This window comes from Fulmarus glacialis, unplaced genomic scaffold (genome assembly GCF_000690835.1).
Source record: "Fulmarus glacialis isolate BGI_N327 unplaced genomic scaffold, ASM69083v1 scaffold7381, whole genome shotgun sequence".
NCBI lineage: Eukaryota > Metazoa > Chordata > Aves > Procellariiformes > Procellariidae > Fulmarus > Fulmarus glacialis.
In genome coordinates, this window is record NW_009194608.1 from 12,937 (window position 1) to 30,323 (window position 17,387).

The 17,387-nt window shown below is 37.2% G+C and overlaps 1 protein-coding gene across 1 annotated transcript in view; it reads left to right on the forward strand.

The window, feature by feature from the left end:
- LOC104084094 (serine/threonine-protein phosphatase 2A 55 kDa regulatory subunit B delta isoform) overlaps positions 1 to 16,087 on the forward strand; it is a 17,164-nt gene extending 1,077 nt beyond the window's left edge. The window contains exons 2-9 of the mRNA XM_009587814.1: positions 521 to 618; positions 3,801 to 3,966; positions 5,697 to 5,809; positions 8,648 to 8,825; positions 9,711 to 9,875; positions 11,345 to 11,514; positions 11,601 to 11,692; positions 13,938 to 16,087. Of these exons, the coding sequence (XP_009586109.1) occupies positions 521 to 618; positions 3,801 to 3,966; positions 5,697 to 5,809; positions 8,648 to 8,825; positions 9,711 to 9,875; positions 11,345 to 11,514; positions 11,601 to 11,692; positions 13,938 to 14,217 (1,262 nt within the window). The 3' untranslated portion in view covers positions 14,218 to 16,087. The remainder of the gene's footprint in view (positions 1 to 520; positions 619 to 3,800; positions 3,967 to 5,696; positions 5,810 to 8,647; positions 8,826 to 9,710; positions 9,876 to 11,344; positions 11,515 to 11,600; positions 11,693 to 13,937) is intronic.
- The last annotated feature ends 1,300 nt before the right edge of the window (positions 16,088 to 17,387 follow it).

Here is a 17,387-nt window from a genome sequence, read left to right on the forward strand (position 1 = left end):
CCCCCTTTCTTCTTTCCCCTCTTTGGCAGAGCGGGGAAGCCCAGTTCAGGTTCCTGAACTAACTCCATGAATACTCAGCTCAGGGGAAAGGCAGGTATGCCTCAACCTCACTTTGATCAGTGCAAGCTGCAGTGCTGTTCCAAAGTAATACCGCAGATGAACCACTTTTGGTATGATTCTTACTTTTGGAAGCTCTATGCAGGCATATCTCCTTTATGTATTTCAGCATTTACTGTCAACAGGTAGAATACACAGTTTGGATTCTTAAAACGATATGCCTTCTCTTTAGGATTGAAGGCCCTTGAAAGCTTAAAAAACAGAAATAAGGAAGTGGTTTAGATTGTAAACAAAATTTTATTGGGCTTTGAAACATCACTTCATTTCTGGATACTGATGATATAAATCAAGAAGTTGCGCTGTTGCATTAATACAAGTTGTAATTTGTTTTGTGTTCAAGTCTTGAAACATCTTGATTTGCTTTACACATTACAGTGCTATTTTATTTCTGTTCTGTTTACAGCTGATATTATTTCAACAGTTGAATTTAATTACTCTGGTGATCTTCTTGCAACAGGAGACAAAGGTGGCAGAGTGGTTATATTTCAAAGGGAACAAGAGGTCAGTGACTTGAAAAACAAAAGTGCTGTTACTACGCTGTTCTTGTGTTGCACAGTCTCACTTCATCTTTTCAGGCCATGGGGTTTAAACGACTGGACAGTTTTCTCAGAAAGCCCTAAGTTAGCCAAATTTCTAAATATCTGCCTTGTGCTGAACTTGGTAGGTTAGTTTGGTGGTGGTTCCGCTCCCCCCGCCTTAAAAAAAAAAAAGTCCCAAAAATACAATTGAGTTCTTTATATATGTACCTAGTATGTTCGTATCATTTTGCAGAATTGCCTTTAGACTTTCTCCTGAACTTTACACTTGGTCAGGTTGATTTAAGACAACTTGTAAGATTGAAGATACTGTAAGAAAAGTTTATTAAAAAGGATACATGTTAAGCTGCAAGGACAACAGGATAAGACGGTTCAAAAATGGAAGAATTAAGCATCTGATGTGTTTTAGGATCCTATGAATCAAAAGCAGTGGGAACAGCTACTTCTCCGGAAACATTTGAGCGTTTTCAGTTCAGAGGGTAGGAATACTCTCCCTCCTACAATTACACAGCTTTTCAGCTGGCTCTTTGCAATGGTATTCAGTTGTGTGATAATGCTATAACGTGTTCTGTCCATTCATCAATGCAGATACATCACTGAGCTTTTTATATCCAGAGAAATAGCGTGTATTGGAAAAGTGCACTAAATGCTGAAAAATAATTGTCATGCTTTGTCATGTCTGGGAGAAATCTGGAATTGTGTTCTTTAAAAAGTCAATATTCCACATGGCATTCTCACCCTCTCCCCCGCCACCAAAGAGCATGTTTATGCTTTCCTTTGAAGAGCTGGTGAGAATTTGGGCCTTTGGTTTTGAGCCTTCTCCTGGATCAGAAATACCAAAATTGATTGTGGAATTTTAATTCAGCTTGTTTGTGCATGAAGTATACTAGTCTTCAGGTGGTTTTTTTCAGCAGAATCCCACTTATTTTGTTGTGTTGTTCAAATGATGCTCAGTCAACAAATAGCTGTCCAATATTTTGCATTTCATCCTCACTGTGATACTATTTATAAAACATTTTACTGAAGGTGACCTATTGGTTTTACTGTGAGGATTTTTAGAGGTAGTGAAATGAAAATACTATTGCTGAAAAAGCTGCTGAAATGTTACACTACTACACCTAGACAGCTCATGGCTCATTTATCATTTAGTCTGCTGCATAGACTTAACTAAGGCACAGAGAGATCAAGGTCAAAAGTGTCCACCTGCTCTGACTTTCTTGATGCTGGTTCAGAGTGGAACTATTATTGGTTGGCTTTCAGCTGTTAGTGCTCAGTTGTTCTGAAAGTCAAAACCCAGCTGTCACATCATTTCCTCACAGTGTAAAAAAAAAAAAAAAAGTCAGATTATTCACACAGGAATATTCAACTGTCTTCTTGAGAGCACATGCAAACTGTAGGGAAGAGTTGGGCATAAGAGTCATTTTTTTTGTCATGTGCAAAACTGCAGGATATCTGGAGTGGAAGAAAAAACCTAAAATAAGTATCTAATACTGGAATCTTAATAAAATCTTACAACCAATATTTTTAAACAGTGTGGATTTTAGGCTAGGTTAACTAGGTTAATAACAACTTAGGATAGTTATAAAATTTCCCATACACTTTAATTTGGGAAGGCAGGCTGAAATGTTGTGCATTGTGCCCTGAAGTCAAATGACATTATTGCAGTTCCAAGCAGCTGATTATTCCAACCAAATGTGTGAGTAAACAGTGAGACCACTGCCTAGTGCCAGACAAGGCAGCTTGCTCAAAGTGCGAGTGGCTAGGTAAGTAATACAGGTAACTATACTGAATAGTGTTAGTTAGAGGATCCTGTCCAAAATGCTTAAAAGCTAAATGACAAGCAGGGAGTAAAATAAGGTAAAGTCTCAGAATTAACTAAAACACCATACTTGTGAGAGATTGCAGGAAAAATAACCTTATCAATGTTGCCAAGTCAAGCGTGGAAACGTAAGGAAGCTTCAGAACAAAGGTTGCCTTTGCAGCCTTACATTGGCCTAGCAGTCTTCAGTGATGTGAGTCACTACTGGTTGTTCCATGGTAACGTGCCATCAATCAGTGTCCAGGGCAGACTTTTCCTGCACTGATTCTTGCCTGCCTTTGCAAGTAAGCGATTATTTCCCATTGTGTTTTGGGGAGTTTGTTTTTTCAGAGGTTCTGGGCACTGCAAGCTCTACAAGTGGGGCTATTCTCCAGACGTGAATCACTATCTAACATTAACTTATTTGAAAAGCCTGATAACTAGTTGCCTCAAATCTGATACTGCAAATCTGTGGATACTTGTGACTTTGATCTCTGTTCCTTGCTACCGCATCTACTAAATGAGGATAATACAAAGGGGTCTTCTACTTCTGTGAGAGGAAAAGTTGTTAGTGTATTTGTAATAGCCTTTGGTACTTGGTGAGCACTATAGAACAGCTTAGATGAAAATGTGGTAATTCCAGCCTTCAAGTTTTTGTAATAAAAAAGGTTGTCAAAGCTTAATTATAAGCCTTGATACCACTTCTGGACACATCGTGTTTTAAAATGAGTAGGAAAGAAGCTAGATCTAATGTTCATACTTGATCTTACTGTCCCTTCAGCAGAATGACTTTTTGCAGTTGTGTTTTTATAAAAAACATGTTTAGTTACTCCATGCCCTATGTCCTTTAACATTTATTTCCTAGTCCGGAAACCCTGCATTATGACCATATTGTGATGATGAGAGGAATGAGTTTTGGAAAAGGAGGGGAACGGAGATCAGGTGAAGTGCAGAAACTAATCACATGGAGTTGGTGGTTTAGGATTTAGGACGTGGCTAACTTCTCTGCTCCAATTCTGTTGAAACCACTTGGGAGAGGTAGCGTAGCCTAGAACTCCTCAAGCAAACACAGAACTCCTTTGCGGACAGCATGCCTCTTTGAAGTGCTTTGATACGTTATGTTCTATGAGTACACACATATTTATATATAACGATACTTTTTTTTTTAAAAGGAAGTCTGTGCACTATATTGATGCTAAACTAGATACAGTATCATAGAGTAAAAATGTAAAATTCATCAAGATCTGTTGTAGCAAGTTTACTTTCTAATTGACAATTTCTTGTTTGTATGTACAATTCCTAATGAACCGAGAAACATCCGCTTCAAGAAATATTATGTTTCCTTGCAGAATAAAAGCCGTCCTCATTCTAGGGGAGAATATAATGTTTACAGTACCTTTCAGAGTCATGAACCTGAGTTTGACTACTTGAAAAGTCTAGAAATTGAGGAAAAAATTAATAAAATTAGGTGGTTACCACAACAGAATGCTGCTCATTTCCTGCTGTCTACAAATGGTAAGGACACTTTATTTTTGCACAAAGAACTTTTTTATGTCATTTGAATATTATCTCACCTGTGATCCACTTGTGGGGTTTTTTATGGAGTGTTTTGGGGTTGTTTTAATGTCGTCTTTAATTATATGCAAAATATGTTTTGATTGTAATACTCTGTAAATTACTGATTTATGAATGTAAAAGTAATGAAGCAGCAACAGAACAGGCATAGTTACAGAGCTATGTTCTGTGGATATACTGACCATGCTGTCAATTTACATACCCTGTTACTCTGCTTTATAGGTTTTGTATAAAAGGATTCCCAGTATGCTAAACTGTAGCAGAAATCTGAATTTGACTTGATCATCCTAATTTTGAAATTGATTTTTTTATGATCCCAGATGAATTTTTAATAAAAGCATTTGAAATTGCAACACTGTGGTTACAATGCTCTTTTTGCTTTTCCAATACCAAAACATCATGCTTTGAAAAGCAACTGTTTAAAAGACAACAGTCACTCTAGGAGTAGTATATTTATACCATTTTCACTGTGTACCTTAGGAGACATAAAAGCAGTGCAAAAATTACAAGTTGGAAATGACAAGTTTTCATGCACTTTGGGTTTTTTTTTATTTCTTCCAATATTTTAGTAGTGGTTATTAGGTCTGTATGAGTGTTAGGTCTGTTTATTTTGATGCGTCATGGAGCAAGCTGTAAATGTAAATGCAGAACTGTGTATGAAAAAACTTGCTCTTATTGCCAGAGGAATATGCTTGTTCCTAACAGTTTGGATCACTTTCTGCCTTGTACTTAAATGATTTTATGTAATGGCTGATATCCTACCTGCTATATGAAATTTTAAAAGTGGGAATGACTTCTGTCTACTGGACTTTGAGATTCAAATAATCTTATTTTGATGTAAGTCTTACTAAATTTAAAGCAGTCTTTAAACTGTGTCATCTTAAATGCTTTAAAGATATGCAGTAATTTGGGGAGGAGAGGTTTGTTTCCAATTAGCTAAGGATCTCACTCTTGGTGTATACTTACTTTCTGCACTTGGAAAGACTTTCCCAAGTAAGACCTGGGAAGTACATGCCCTTGGACATGGAACCCTGAAATAATGGGGCAAATCCTGTTGTCGTTCACTGCCTTTGGTTGTCTCTTAGCAGACACCTGCAACAAACTTGGTTTTTAAGGTAGGTAGTGTAATTCATGGGCCTGTTGGGATTTTTTCCCTAGCATTTATCTGTTAAAAATAATTTTGGTAGTCATACAGGGCTTATTGGTGAATTTTGGTAATTGGTGTGTGAAACTTCCCTTGTGAAGAGTCATTTTGGTGAATGGTAGGCATAGGGCCGTACTGTTTAGGCAGAAACTTGTATTTTATTCAGACTGAACGCTATATTGGACTTAAAATGGAATCCATCTTTTTTTCGTCTCCATTTACTGGTATTTTCATGCATTTCCCATCCGCATCCTCCAAGTGCATCTGTCTGGTATATTTTTTTGTTTGTTTTTCATGTATCAATTCTGCTAAACAACACAGCTGAAGGCAAAGTACTTCAAGTATATGTAGGGAACGCTGTACTCTGAATTACATTGTTGTTTAAAGGACTCCAGCAGGGTCCTTTCTGTTGCAAGCAGTGGAAACCTAGAGAGATAAATAATATCCACTCTGCTGACTCCATTATTTAGTGATTTTATTTTGAATTTAATTCATTCTCAAGCATGTGAATTTTTGTTGGTTTTAGATAAAACTATTAAATTATGGAAAATAAGTGAAAGGGATAAAAGAGCCGAAGGTTATAATTTAAAAGATGAAGATGGAAGACTTAGGGATCCTTTCAGAATCACAGCACTACGGGTATGTTTCTGCTCTTTGACTTTAAATATGTTTTTGCATGTACTTCTCTACCTTTGTATCACCAAAGTTGTCAACTGAAATGTTTAGATTAAAAGTGATGCTTTGGTCAGGGTCATTGAAACTTTAATGAAAAATGGAGACAATTCATTATACGCATATAACTGTTAAATAAGGTTCCTCTGGAAAACTTGAGGCAAAATTTCATTATTTTAATACTATATTATTAGCTTCCCAATAGTTTGTTGGGTTTTTTCCTTGGAACATCTTAGAATATTTGAAATGGATTTTAAATTTAAACTGTTTTTTAAAATTAAAACAAAATATTTTGTTAGAGACAGCCTTCATCCACCTCAGTATATTCAAATTGTAGAAGCTATACTGATTTATTGACAGCAATGAAGTATAACAAAATGTTGTTATTCAAGCCTGAAAAAACAGCATTTTGGAGTATTTCTGTCTAGGGCTGCACTACTCTGTACCCAGTTCATAGAAAGCATGGACTCATCCTGCTGTGTTCTTAAAATAGTCTAATGTCTTAGTGCAACATGAAGGAAAGTGCAGGGAATGCATTTATTTTAAAGGGCTGTAACATTTTGACTTCTCTTCCTGGCCATGACTAGTCAGTAGAGGATAGTGCCGTGGTGTCGGTGCCACTCACTAGTAAGGAGTAGTAGGTACCCAGGTCAACCTTTATATCTTCCCGGAGTGCTGCTCTGTGAAATGGGCAGGTGGGGTCCTTCTGTTTGGCTTAAAGCATATGCCATTGTGAATTTAGGAAGAACTCAGCTTTGACTGTGTTGATAATTATTTTTTTTTTCTTCAATATTGCTCATGTTGAACTTGTTCGGTCTTTTTTCTAAGAGTAAGACTCAAAAATTTAAACAGGGTGCTGGGTATTCTATGGTTAGGTAGCAGGTTTTTTTGTTAGAGGCAAGTTCTGAGCATTTGGAAAACCTAACGTATACTTGAATAGTCTTGACATTTTTCCACTTGCATAGTGATGTAGTGGTAAGGTTAGTGCTCCAAACTTGGGGTCATTTAAAGCAGGAGCTCAGGAAATGAAATCATGTGGGGTTGGGGTTTTTCTTGTTGTTTTTTTTTTATGTTGTTGTTACCGTAAACAGGAGTTGAACTGAAGCTCTTGCTACTTTCAAAGCCAGTGCCACTCTGACACTTGTAGGGACTATACAGTTGTGGGGTTTTGTTGGGTTTTTTTGCCTTGCTTTTACTTAAATTGAATATTGAACTGAAGCTTTAGATATGTGTGAGCCTAATGCATAATCATGTTGGGAAAGGATATCTGCTTCCTCTGGAAAGTGTCTTTCTACTCAGCATGTGGGAGCCAAGATCTGATTGAGTATTCTAATGAAAATATCTAAAAACAAGGAAATAAATTATGATACAATGCCTTAGCCCAGTGGCTGGAAGTAGGTACGGGTGAAATTTAGGCCAGAATATGGCCTAATGGTTTTAGGCCTAATGGTACTGGCTATATCACTGAAGGAGTACATTAGCATCTACTTTAAACACTGTAATATATTTAGGAATCATCAAGCTGAATGGGGGGAAGCATCAGAAAGCAAGAACCTCTCTCTTAAAAGTTAGTCTTCTAAATTTGCTGCTTTTCTGGGAAAGGAAGGTTGGGCTGAGCTGCAGACCTTGCCAGGCACTACATCTTACAAGAAGAGATGATGGAATGAACCAAGTCTGTGCAACAGTTGGTAGAAGGGGAAAAAACCTTGCCTAGAGTTACCTCCATAAGTTAAAATGATCAGGTTTTAGAGATCTAAGAGTATATGTACCTTGGGCTTTTATGGGCTTTGTTTGCATATTTTGTTACAGAAATGTAATTCCCATTTGTCTGTAAAGAAGTAGACATGGAGAAGAAGCAGCACTCCAGAGCTGCATCCTTTGCATAGAGACCGTGGCATTTCTAAGTACCGTTCCTGATAATTCACATTAATGCATTTTCGATTTCACAGCCAGGCTAGGAACGCTCATGTGGTGAGATAGGAAAATTGCCTAATAAAAATTAATGGATTAATTTTAATCATTACAGTTTGATGTAAACAGACTGTGAGATACAAACATGGTGAAAGCAATTACAGAGCTCTTGGACTAATTTGTTTCTTGTTCCAGGAAGACAGATTATCTTGGACACTGTCATAACTTTTTTCTTGGTTGGATGATGTAAGTTAGTGTTCTGTTGAATTGTATGTACTGGAACAGCGTAGGATGTCCTTGGGCAAACTTAAACTATTCACTTGCTGGTCAGCAAGCAGGAGCTAGAGGGAAGCTTTATCCACTTGACCCTGACAAACCATGTCACCCTTTAGATCAGCTGGTTGTGGAAGTAGGGCATCCATGTGTTCCTAAAATCATACTGACTGTTAAGTGAACAAATTGGGGGTTTTCTTTGCAAACTGTTCTTACCAATTTCACAAGCACCCCTCTAAGATATGGGGATTATTTTTAAGCTCGTGTTTCAAATTAACATAATCTTCTAATATCATTATAAACATACACTATTTTCCTGTTGGATGTGACAGGTAACTTCAGATAACAGATAACTTCAGATAACAGATAACTTCAGGTAACAGATGTGACAGCTGCTGTATGTGACAGGTAACTTCTGCAGAAGTCAGTGTCTGAGTTTTGTGTTGGTAGTATTGCAAAGCTGGCATTCATAGGTTATTTTATTACTTTTCTTGCTCAGTGGATTTGAAAAGTGTTTAGTCACTAAATCAAAACAGAAATCTGTGGTGTGCAACTAATTAATATCTTCTGAATCAGAAAACAGTTTTATGCCAAAATTGACTGTTCTTTTTCATGTTTCAGGTGCCAATATTGAAACCCATGGACCTAATGGTAGAAGCAAGTCCCAGAAGGATATTTGCAAATGCACATACTTATCACATAAACTCTATTTCAGTAAATAGTGATCATGAAACATACCTTTCTGCAGATGACCTAAGAATTAACCTATGGCATTTAGAAATCACAGATAGAAGTTTTAGTATCCTTTTTTTGTTCTTTGTGAACACTGGGGCACGTCTAAATTGTGTATGTTTAAGAGACTCTCTTTAATTTTACTAATTAGAGTAGGTGTTTGAATCTAGGGGTTAAAATACAGGGTTTTAAAATCTGGAGCATTTAATACAGTGAAAGCAGGCCTTAGGATGCTCTCATTCATTCTTGAGTGCAAGCATTCTTTCAGTGGAAAATTGCCAGTAGAAATATCATTCATAGTTTGATTTCTAAAGAGAAATTGAGGAATTTTGGGAGCAGCCTTTATTTATGGAGTTCAGTCAATTTAAATAAGAGTTGAAAGATTTGAAAAGTAGATCCTTTGTTACTGTAGATACTTCTTTCCAAAGTTTAAGGTCTCTTAACTAAATGACACTTCTCTTAAAGAAAACAAATTTCAATTTTTCTCCATGTCAAATCATATCATTAACTGCAGAAATAATTTTCAAATCTTTTTGAAAACCTGTGTGTCCAAAACTAATAGTATGTCCTACATTGACAAATCTGCAGTAAAATAAAAGAAATACTAAATATTAAATAGGTCATACGCAAGATTTCTGAAGCTTTAGGTAAATAGATTAAGTATATTCGGTGTCCAATAGGAAGCATTAAGAAGGAGGCTTGAGAGGAGTCTGAAATTATCACCACAGCCTCTGTTAAACTTGATTTGTAAAATTTGTTGGTGGGGTTTTTTTGGTTGGTTGGTTGGTTTTTTTAATCTACTCAGGTCACTTTACTTTGTGTAGATTGCACACAGTGGAAATTAAGATCTCGCCCTGGTTTTCTACATTGTATTTTTAACATTTTTTAATAATGATCTGCTAGAAGTGATTTGAATGTGAAATGTTATATGTCTTTACAAAAACCTTCCCAGATATTGTAGATATTAAGCCTGCTAACATGGAGGAGCTGACAGAAGTGATTACTGCTGCAGAGTTCCACCCTCATCACTGTAACGTGTTTGTCTACAGTAGTAGCAAAGGAACTATTCGACTTTGTGACATGCGTTCTTCAGCCCTCTGTGATAGGCATTCAAAATGTAAGTTAGGATGCATCTTTGATTTATGTGTTTCTTGCTTTGTTTTCATGCAAGATAGAGTGTATAGGTGTTCTGCTTATAAATAAACATACCAAATTCTGCTTATTGGTAAAGAGCATACAAGGTAAGGGGTGGTAGTTTTGTAGAATGGAACATTTTAATTGTCTTGTTCTAGGCCATCAACAAGCAGAAGTGTAGCATGAGACAATTGACGATCTGACTCTGCTCCTGTTTACCCATTTATGCATCATAAACTGATGGGAACAAGTGCTTTTGGCACCAGTGAGACCTGTCTTCTGTCCAGACTCAGTCTTGGTGCTTCTCAAAGGTATCTGCTTATCAAATGCCAGTTCAGGGCAGTTTTTTCACCTTTGTGCATTAGAAACTGGGCTGATGCTGCCAGAATCCGTTTACTTTGTGACCATTTGCAGCTCCTAGGATAGAATTAATTCTTAAGAATATGCGCCGCATTTGAAGCGAGTTTCCAGGGGTGAAAGGTGAATGCTCTTTAGCCTGCTCAGCCACATAAACTTATGTAAGTGAGGAAAGCTTTTCTATTGAAGTCACAAGGATAACTGCCTATGCCTTGCACGCAGCCTCTTGTTTCTTGTTCGCTACTGTAATAGTTGTGGTTTATTAGTATTACTAGTCCTGTGGGGTGACCTACCATACTGATATTTGCAGGTAAGCTTTCTATAGTGCAGATAAGGTTTTCTTGTTGGTGGAAGGAAATATTTGTGCAATGGGAAATGTAGAATGCTAGGCCACTTCATCTATTTGACTCAGTGTTGCATTAAATTACTTAGAAGCACTTTATTTTTTAAAACTGCTTGTCACTGAATAACATCCTGTTAAAAGGGGTCTATTCAAAAATGAAATAAGTAGTTCTGGGTAGCTTGTGTCATGAAACATTGACTTCAAAGGTTGACTCTTCAATTTAAATAATGTATTTCTTTATCTGCTTTGTAAAACCGTACAAATTGCATTTCAAGTGTAGATACTAATATTTCATTTCAGTAGGTTGTGTTGTACAACTTTTGTTCAGATCTAAAGAAAAGTACGTTGTACAGTAGTCTCAAAATGCATGGATCGTGCATTAAGATACTGTGTTTGGGATGCTGGTGTTCTCATCTGCTCTTGTTCGACATGATTTGTAGGTCAGTTGTAATGTTTGCTGTACCCATGTGCTGTTTTTCAACTTTTTTCTCTGATTCATCCTTAAGACCTCTGAATTGTAATTTGCTGATGCTGTGCTCCAGTTGAAAATGTTGGAGATAGGCATCTAGCAATCTCATGACTAAGAGCATAGCATTGTTTAAAAAAAAAAAATATTTTTTAAAAGTATTTAACAGCAACTTTCTTTAAAAAGAAACTAGTATATTGATTTAAAGTTTTCCAAGTACCAAAAAATGTTCGAAGCTGTGAAACTTGGTGTTGATTTCATTTGTAATTGTGTCTTCTATTTACAGTTTTTGAAGAACCTGAAGATCCTAGCAGCAGATCGTTTTTTTCAGAAATAATATCATCGATATCTGATGTAAAATTCAGTCACAGTGGTCGATACATGATGACAAGAGACTACCTTTCTGTTAAAGTGTGGGATCTCAATATGGAAAACAGGCCTGTAGAGACATATCAAGTATGGTGTTCAAGTTTTCTTAAATATCCCTTCCTTTCCCTTTTCTTTTTCTTTATATCTAATACCAATTTAAATGTTCCAAAAAGGTTCATGAGTATCTTCGAAGCAAGCTTTGTTCCCTTTACGAAAATGACTGCATCTTCGACAAATTTGAATGCTGCTGGAACGGTTCTGATAGGTAAGTTTGGGGGGGTTGTTTTGGTTTGGTTTTTTTGTTTTTCCCTCAGCATTAGGAATTTGGTTTCCAGTCTTGAAACCCATTAGCGGTACTTCACTTTAAGGATGTAATTAGTTACATTCAAATCAACTGTGGTTTTTGGTTTTGTTTTTGTTTTTTTGCAAAAAGAGTTCATTTTTCAATCCTCCACCCTCCAGTTGCAAAGTGGAATAAACTTTTGTGTGTCAGTTTGCTTCTAATGTGAATTATTGTTGGAGTTTTATATAGTCAAGACTGGCCATTTCAAGCCATGAAAATGTGACTCAGTTTCGTTCTTAAAGTGTATACAAGAACATGCATTCAGTGTCTTGCAAATTCAGTCTTCTTTCCGTGTTTTCTGTAGGCTAAAGAAGATAAAACTGTGTTAGATAATTACTCGTATTTGTTGCAAACAGTGGAAATGCCTTGTCTTGCCTGCAAGTTTTGGAAGCATTATAATCAGATAGCAAAGCCACTATACTGGCACACGTGGTGTATGTTTCCTGTCACTAGCTATGGTAATATTAGCTACCTGTTAAAATGCTTTCAGAACCCATGGATAAGATCGTGGCAGATCTGGATCTTATATCTGGATTCTTTGTGTTGGCTTGCCTCGGGGATTCTTCTCTTTTTTTTTTTTTGTAGGAGTTTTATGAGTATATCTGAAATACCTAGAACAGTGACTTGTCTGCTACTAAATGCTTGCAAGCTGTTCAATGAAAAGGTATCAGTTTTGATTTGGCAGTAACAGGATCAGCCTGTGAAACAAGCTTTGGCCTAAACATTATCAAATATTTGAAGAACAAAAGATCCACCATATAGTTTAGATGGGGACAGTGATCAGGGAAGTCAAATCTCATAAGCTGCGCACAGGAGTCAGCAAAGAAAGTGAAACCTACCTACATTGTTATTGCAGTGATAGTTGAGATTGCAGGTACTGCTACATGCCACTTACACACTAATTTCTTAAGTAAATAATATTAAAGAAAACTGGTTACTCTGAATACCAGGTTGCAAGTGGCTGAGGTTGCAAGTGGCTTTGAATTACTGAGGGCAGAAATATGCTGTATCAGTCAGTTTATTAAAAAAAAGAATTGCTAGCAGTATTTACAATATCTAATGTAAAATTCATGAAGTGGTGTATGTTTTTCACTAAGCTAAAATGCAAGAAAGCTGACCCTTATTTCTATGTTTTTTTCAAGCAACTCCAGTCAATCTTTTTTGGAGGGGTAAAAAAAAAAAATTCAAAGCAAGATCATCTCATTTTAACATAAGAACATAAGTTGTCATAGAAGTTGTGACACTCACCTCCCTTTGAAAAAGAAAAACAATATTTCACTCAGTGCATTCCCTAGTACAATCTGAGTGGTATATGTTGTGGTAATAGTATCTCATTCTCATCCTAGTCATTGATTTTTTAATGCCATAAAGACAATGTGTGTCAGCATATAAGATGACAAGGGTGAGGTGGTTGCGATTTTGACAATCTGTGGGACTTCTGCCATGTGGGAAATGGCTTTTCCAGTTTCAAGTGGTAGAGATAAGTGTTCAATACAGAAAATAATTAACAACTCGGCCTCAATTTCAAGCATATTTTTTGTGAGAGCTACAAACAAGCTGTCCATTAGATATATGAAAGCATTTTCAGATGCAGATTTTTTTCTGCCTCGTTCAGAAGCAAATTTGATACAAATTTGTACAGAAACTCTGAATTGTTTCTGCAGGGCTGCATTACACATTCACATAAGGGGTTTCTTTTACTGCTTCAAGACAATTTTTCATAATTAATCCACTGGCATGCTCATTGTTAACATGTGCACAGTGACAAGGAAGACGTTTTCATTTGTGATAGTCTGCTGAAATTAAGCAGTTTACAACGGCTTTGCTTCTGCCGTAACTTTTGTTGCAACGGGATAAAGGGTAGAGTAGCAATGGGAAAACCCGCTTTGCTGACATTAAGATGAATAAAGCATTAGACTGCTGCTGAGTGCCGGCGGCAGGAGGGGGACCAGGGGAAGACCTGGAAGAGAAAGTGGTGGAGTGGAAGCTGAAGTCCAAAACCAGAGTTGAGCAAAGGTATACGTCAGAGAGGAAAGGAGTGTAATGCCACATACTGGTCATGAACTTGGTCTAACAGTCACTTTGTGTGTAAGGGAGAGAAGATGGGGGTTGAATACTATTTCTGGAAATCATTAATAAGATTTGCCTTTCTTCTGTTTTTAAACAGTGCTATCATGACTGGATCTTACAACAATTTCTTTAGAATGTTTGACCGAAACACGCGACGGGATATCACTCTAGAAGCATCCAGGGAGAGCAGCAAACCTCGTGCCATCTTAAAGCCACGTAAAGTGTGTACAGGTGGTAAAAGAAAGAAGGATGAAATAAGCGTTGACAGTCTGGACTTCAACAAGAAGATTCTTCATACAGCATGGCATCCCATGGAGAACATCATTGCTGTAGCTGCCACCAATAATTTGTATATATTCCAGGACAAAATTAACTAAAAATGACTTACTTGAGGACAGAGTCGTCGTCTTGCATAGTTAAGCTCAGTTGTTTATCTGTAAAAGAGAAGGCCTTCTTGTCCTACCAGTGAAGAACATTGATGCACTTACTTCCCTTTAGATAAAGGAGAGGATCTGGCCTGGTTTTTGAGTTCATGGTATAGTTCTGCCTTCGGTGGGGGTAGGGAGTGTCAGTCGCAGTTTTCTGGGAGAAACCCTCCAGAGGCAGAATTGATGGACAGTGCTCAATAAGGCCAATACTCAAAACAAATGTATTTATTTAAGTCTGAGCCTTCCTTTCCAGTTTATAGACCAAAAATTTAACACCCAAGAAGAAAAAATTGTCATAAAAATGTAATTTCTATCTCTCGCGCTCTTTCTCTGCTGTAATATTTGGGCCTTTCAAAACATATATTGTGCTTAATGCCTGTAAACATTCCTCCTCTGGCCTGTATCTAGGCTTAGGTGTTTTTACCTTTGAGCACTTAGGTAGGTCTTGAGTTGGGTTCGTAGACAGGTTTCCATGAATATTTACTCACCAACTGTATCTATAACCACACCTTCTGGTGTAAACCACTTAATAAAATAACAAACTATAAAAAGAGTTTTTAAATCTGAAGGTATGTATTCAGTCTTTTTATTTTTTTTTTTATTGCATGTACTGAGATTGTGCAAAATAATTCTGATGGGCAGATTTGACAATGTTTGCCCCAAAACATTGATTTTTGGCAGACTAATACAAACTTTTTTGTGTAGTATTTCAAATTCTAAATTTAGAGTTTCCATGAAATTGTCATTTAGTTTAAGTTGCACTGGTTTTCTTGTAAAATGCTATCTGTGTACCAAGTAGGAGATTGAAAAGGTTAGTATAAAGACATCCACAGCCTTAATAGAAAGTGACTACCTTGCACAGAAGGGAAAACAAAACATTTAACAAAATTTCTTCTTTGAAGATAAAAATTCAGTTTATCTGATGCCTCTCAGTGTTAGATAGAGACATACCTTATGTGCATTATGTTTTTTAACCTTTTTAGTATTTGTCATGAAGATATAGTTTATTTTAAATATTTGGCATAATATATTGTATTTCATATTGCAGTTCAAGCCAGCAAAAAAAAAAAACAACTATCTTGATTATGCCAAGCAGCAACGCAGCTTAATACATTTTAGCACGTTCCGACTTTAACACCAAGATGTCGGAAAACACTGAGGCTACGAGCTGGTGTTAACTGCGGTTGTTGTAACTCTGTTCTTGCTAACTTTTTTTTAAGCCTTAGGTACTTTTTTTTTTTCCTTCTCCCTCCAAAGAGGCCTAAAATGCATCAACCTTCTCTTCACCCTAGACCAGCCTGGGTGAGCAGCTGTTCCTGAAGCTGTTGCAGCACGTTTTAGTAGCATCGAGTAGCTAGACATTACACTCTATGAAATGTGCCTGCAAATTAGAAATTCTTTCTGAAAAACGAGATCCCTTGAGCTTCCCAGATGAAACACAGAAGTGTGGTTTACACTCCATTTTTCTTAAAATGAAGGTGTATTATGATTACTGAATCAGATCTGCATATGCAAGAGCAAAATGTCTCCGTTCTTACCCTCCCGATTAATGTCCATAGAGTGCCACTCTTGTTCACAGTAAGCTAGTAAGTACAACTAACTTTGAGGTTCTACAAATAAAGTTTAAATTAAAAAAAACTTATACTGTATATTGGTTGTGACACTATTTGAAAATCTTGAAATGTGGAACTTCTGGGTCACTAAAGCATTAGATTTGACCTTGTTCCTAAAATACATAATAGAGCTAATACAATGGGATTGTACATACTTGTTCAATTATTTTGACCAAAAAGTTTAATAAATTTTAAATGTTTACCTGGACTTGCTCTGTGTATTTTGACAACTTTTTCTTCCGTTTGTGACATAATTGGCCAGAAGAGCCAACCTGAAGATTGTTTGTATTTCCATTTTAAATGGTTAGTTTTTGAATGGTCATACCTCTAACTCGGAAAGCTGTCTGTTCATATTCAGTGAATATATCAGTGCTGTCTATTTTTGATCTATTTTTTCAGCAAATGTAAGTGGAATATGAGTAAAAAGAAAAAGGATATGATGAAATCTTCTATTATATAAGACATGATTTGCTTGTACCACTTTCAATTAAATAGTTTTTGATGATTCATGAAATTTTTATCATTTCATTTTATCTAAAAACAGGTTGTACTGTCAATTTGATAAAATTATTGTTCTTTCAGATATTTGCCCAAAACCACCCTTGACTTCTGGGACCATTTCAAGAGCATTGCACTACCCGCACTTACAATGTCCCGAACAGTTAACTTCCAGGAGGTAGAACATCGCGTAGGTGAAGTGTGACGGGGTGGTAGGGATGTTGCGCTAGAGGTACGGTGCGTGGCTCTAAGGTGTGGAAAACCCCGTCGTGCGCCTTCCGGCGGGTGGTAAGCGACGTACAAAGTACAGATCCACTGTTCCGTTCCGCAGATACTTCCTTCAGGCCTCAGTTGTCTTGAGGAAATAACTGGAAGAGCAGAAGTTGTCTGTACTAGAAATTAGAGGTAAGGTTTTTGAAAATTGCTTTAAACAGTCATTTATTTGGGTATGATGAATCCTTAATGCCCGGTTAACTAGGGATTCAGTGAACGTTGCATACCGAAGACAGTTTCTGTAGATCTGGGGGGTTTGCAGATAATCCTCACTTCACAAGACTTGTGCATATGTTTTAAATTGTCAGCGTAGTTGTTCTTTAGTGAGCAGAAAGTTGGCATCTGTGATTGCTGGTTATGTGGTGAAAAAGTGTTAGGAGGTGAGCCGCCCTCTCAAAGGTCTGCTGCTTCCTCTCGGCAATGGGTTTGGAAATGGCAGGAATGGGATTTAAGATTAAACTCTGAATTCCATTGTCATTTTACACTGAGCACAAACACACACAGACTGAGAGAAGCAGAATTCCTCATGGAAGTGCCGAGTGGCTCCAGAAAAAACACTTGGGAAGGTGAAGTAAGAAAGGTGACCGTGTGTGTAAATACAGTCCTGGGGGCTCTGCCCGAGGGCGGGGGTTCGCGCAGCGGTTTCTGAAAGGCGGGACCTGGAATCGGTGTCCGGGGGCGAGCTCCTGCCCCTGCGCCGGTGGCCGTGCTCCTTCAGACGCCGACCTGCGCCGG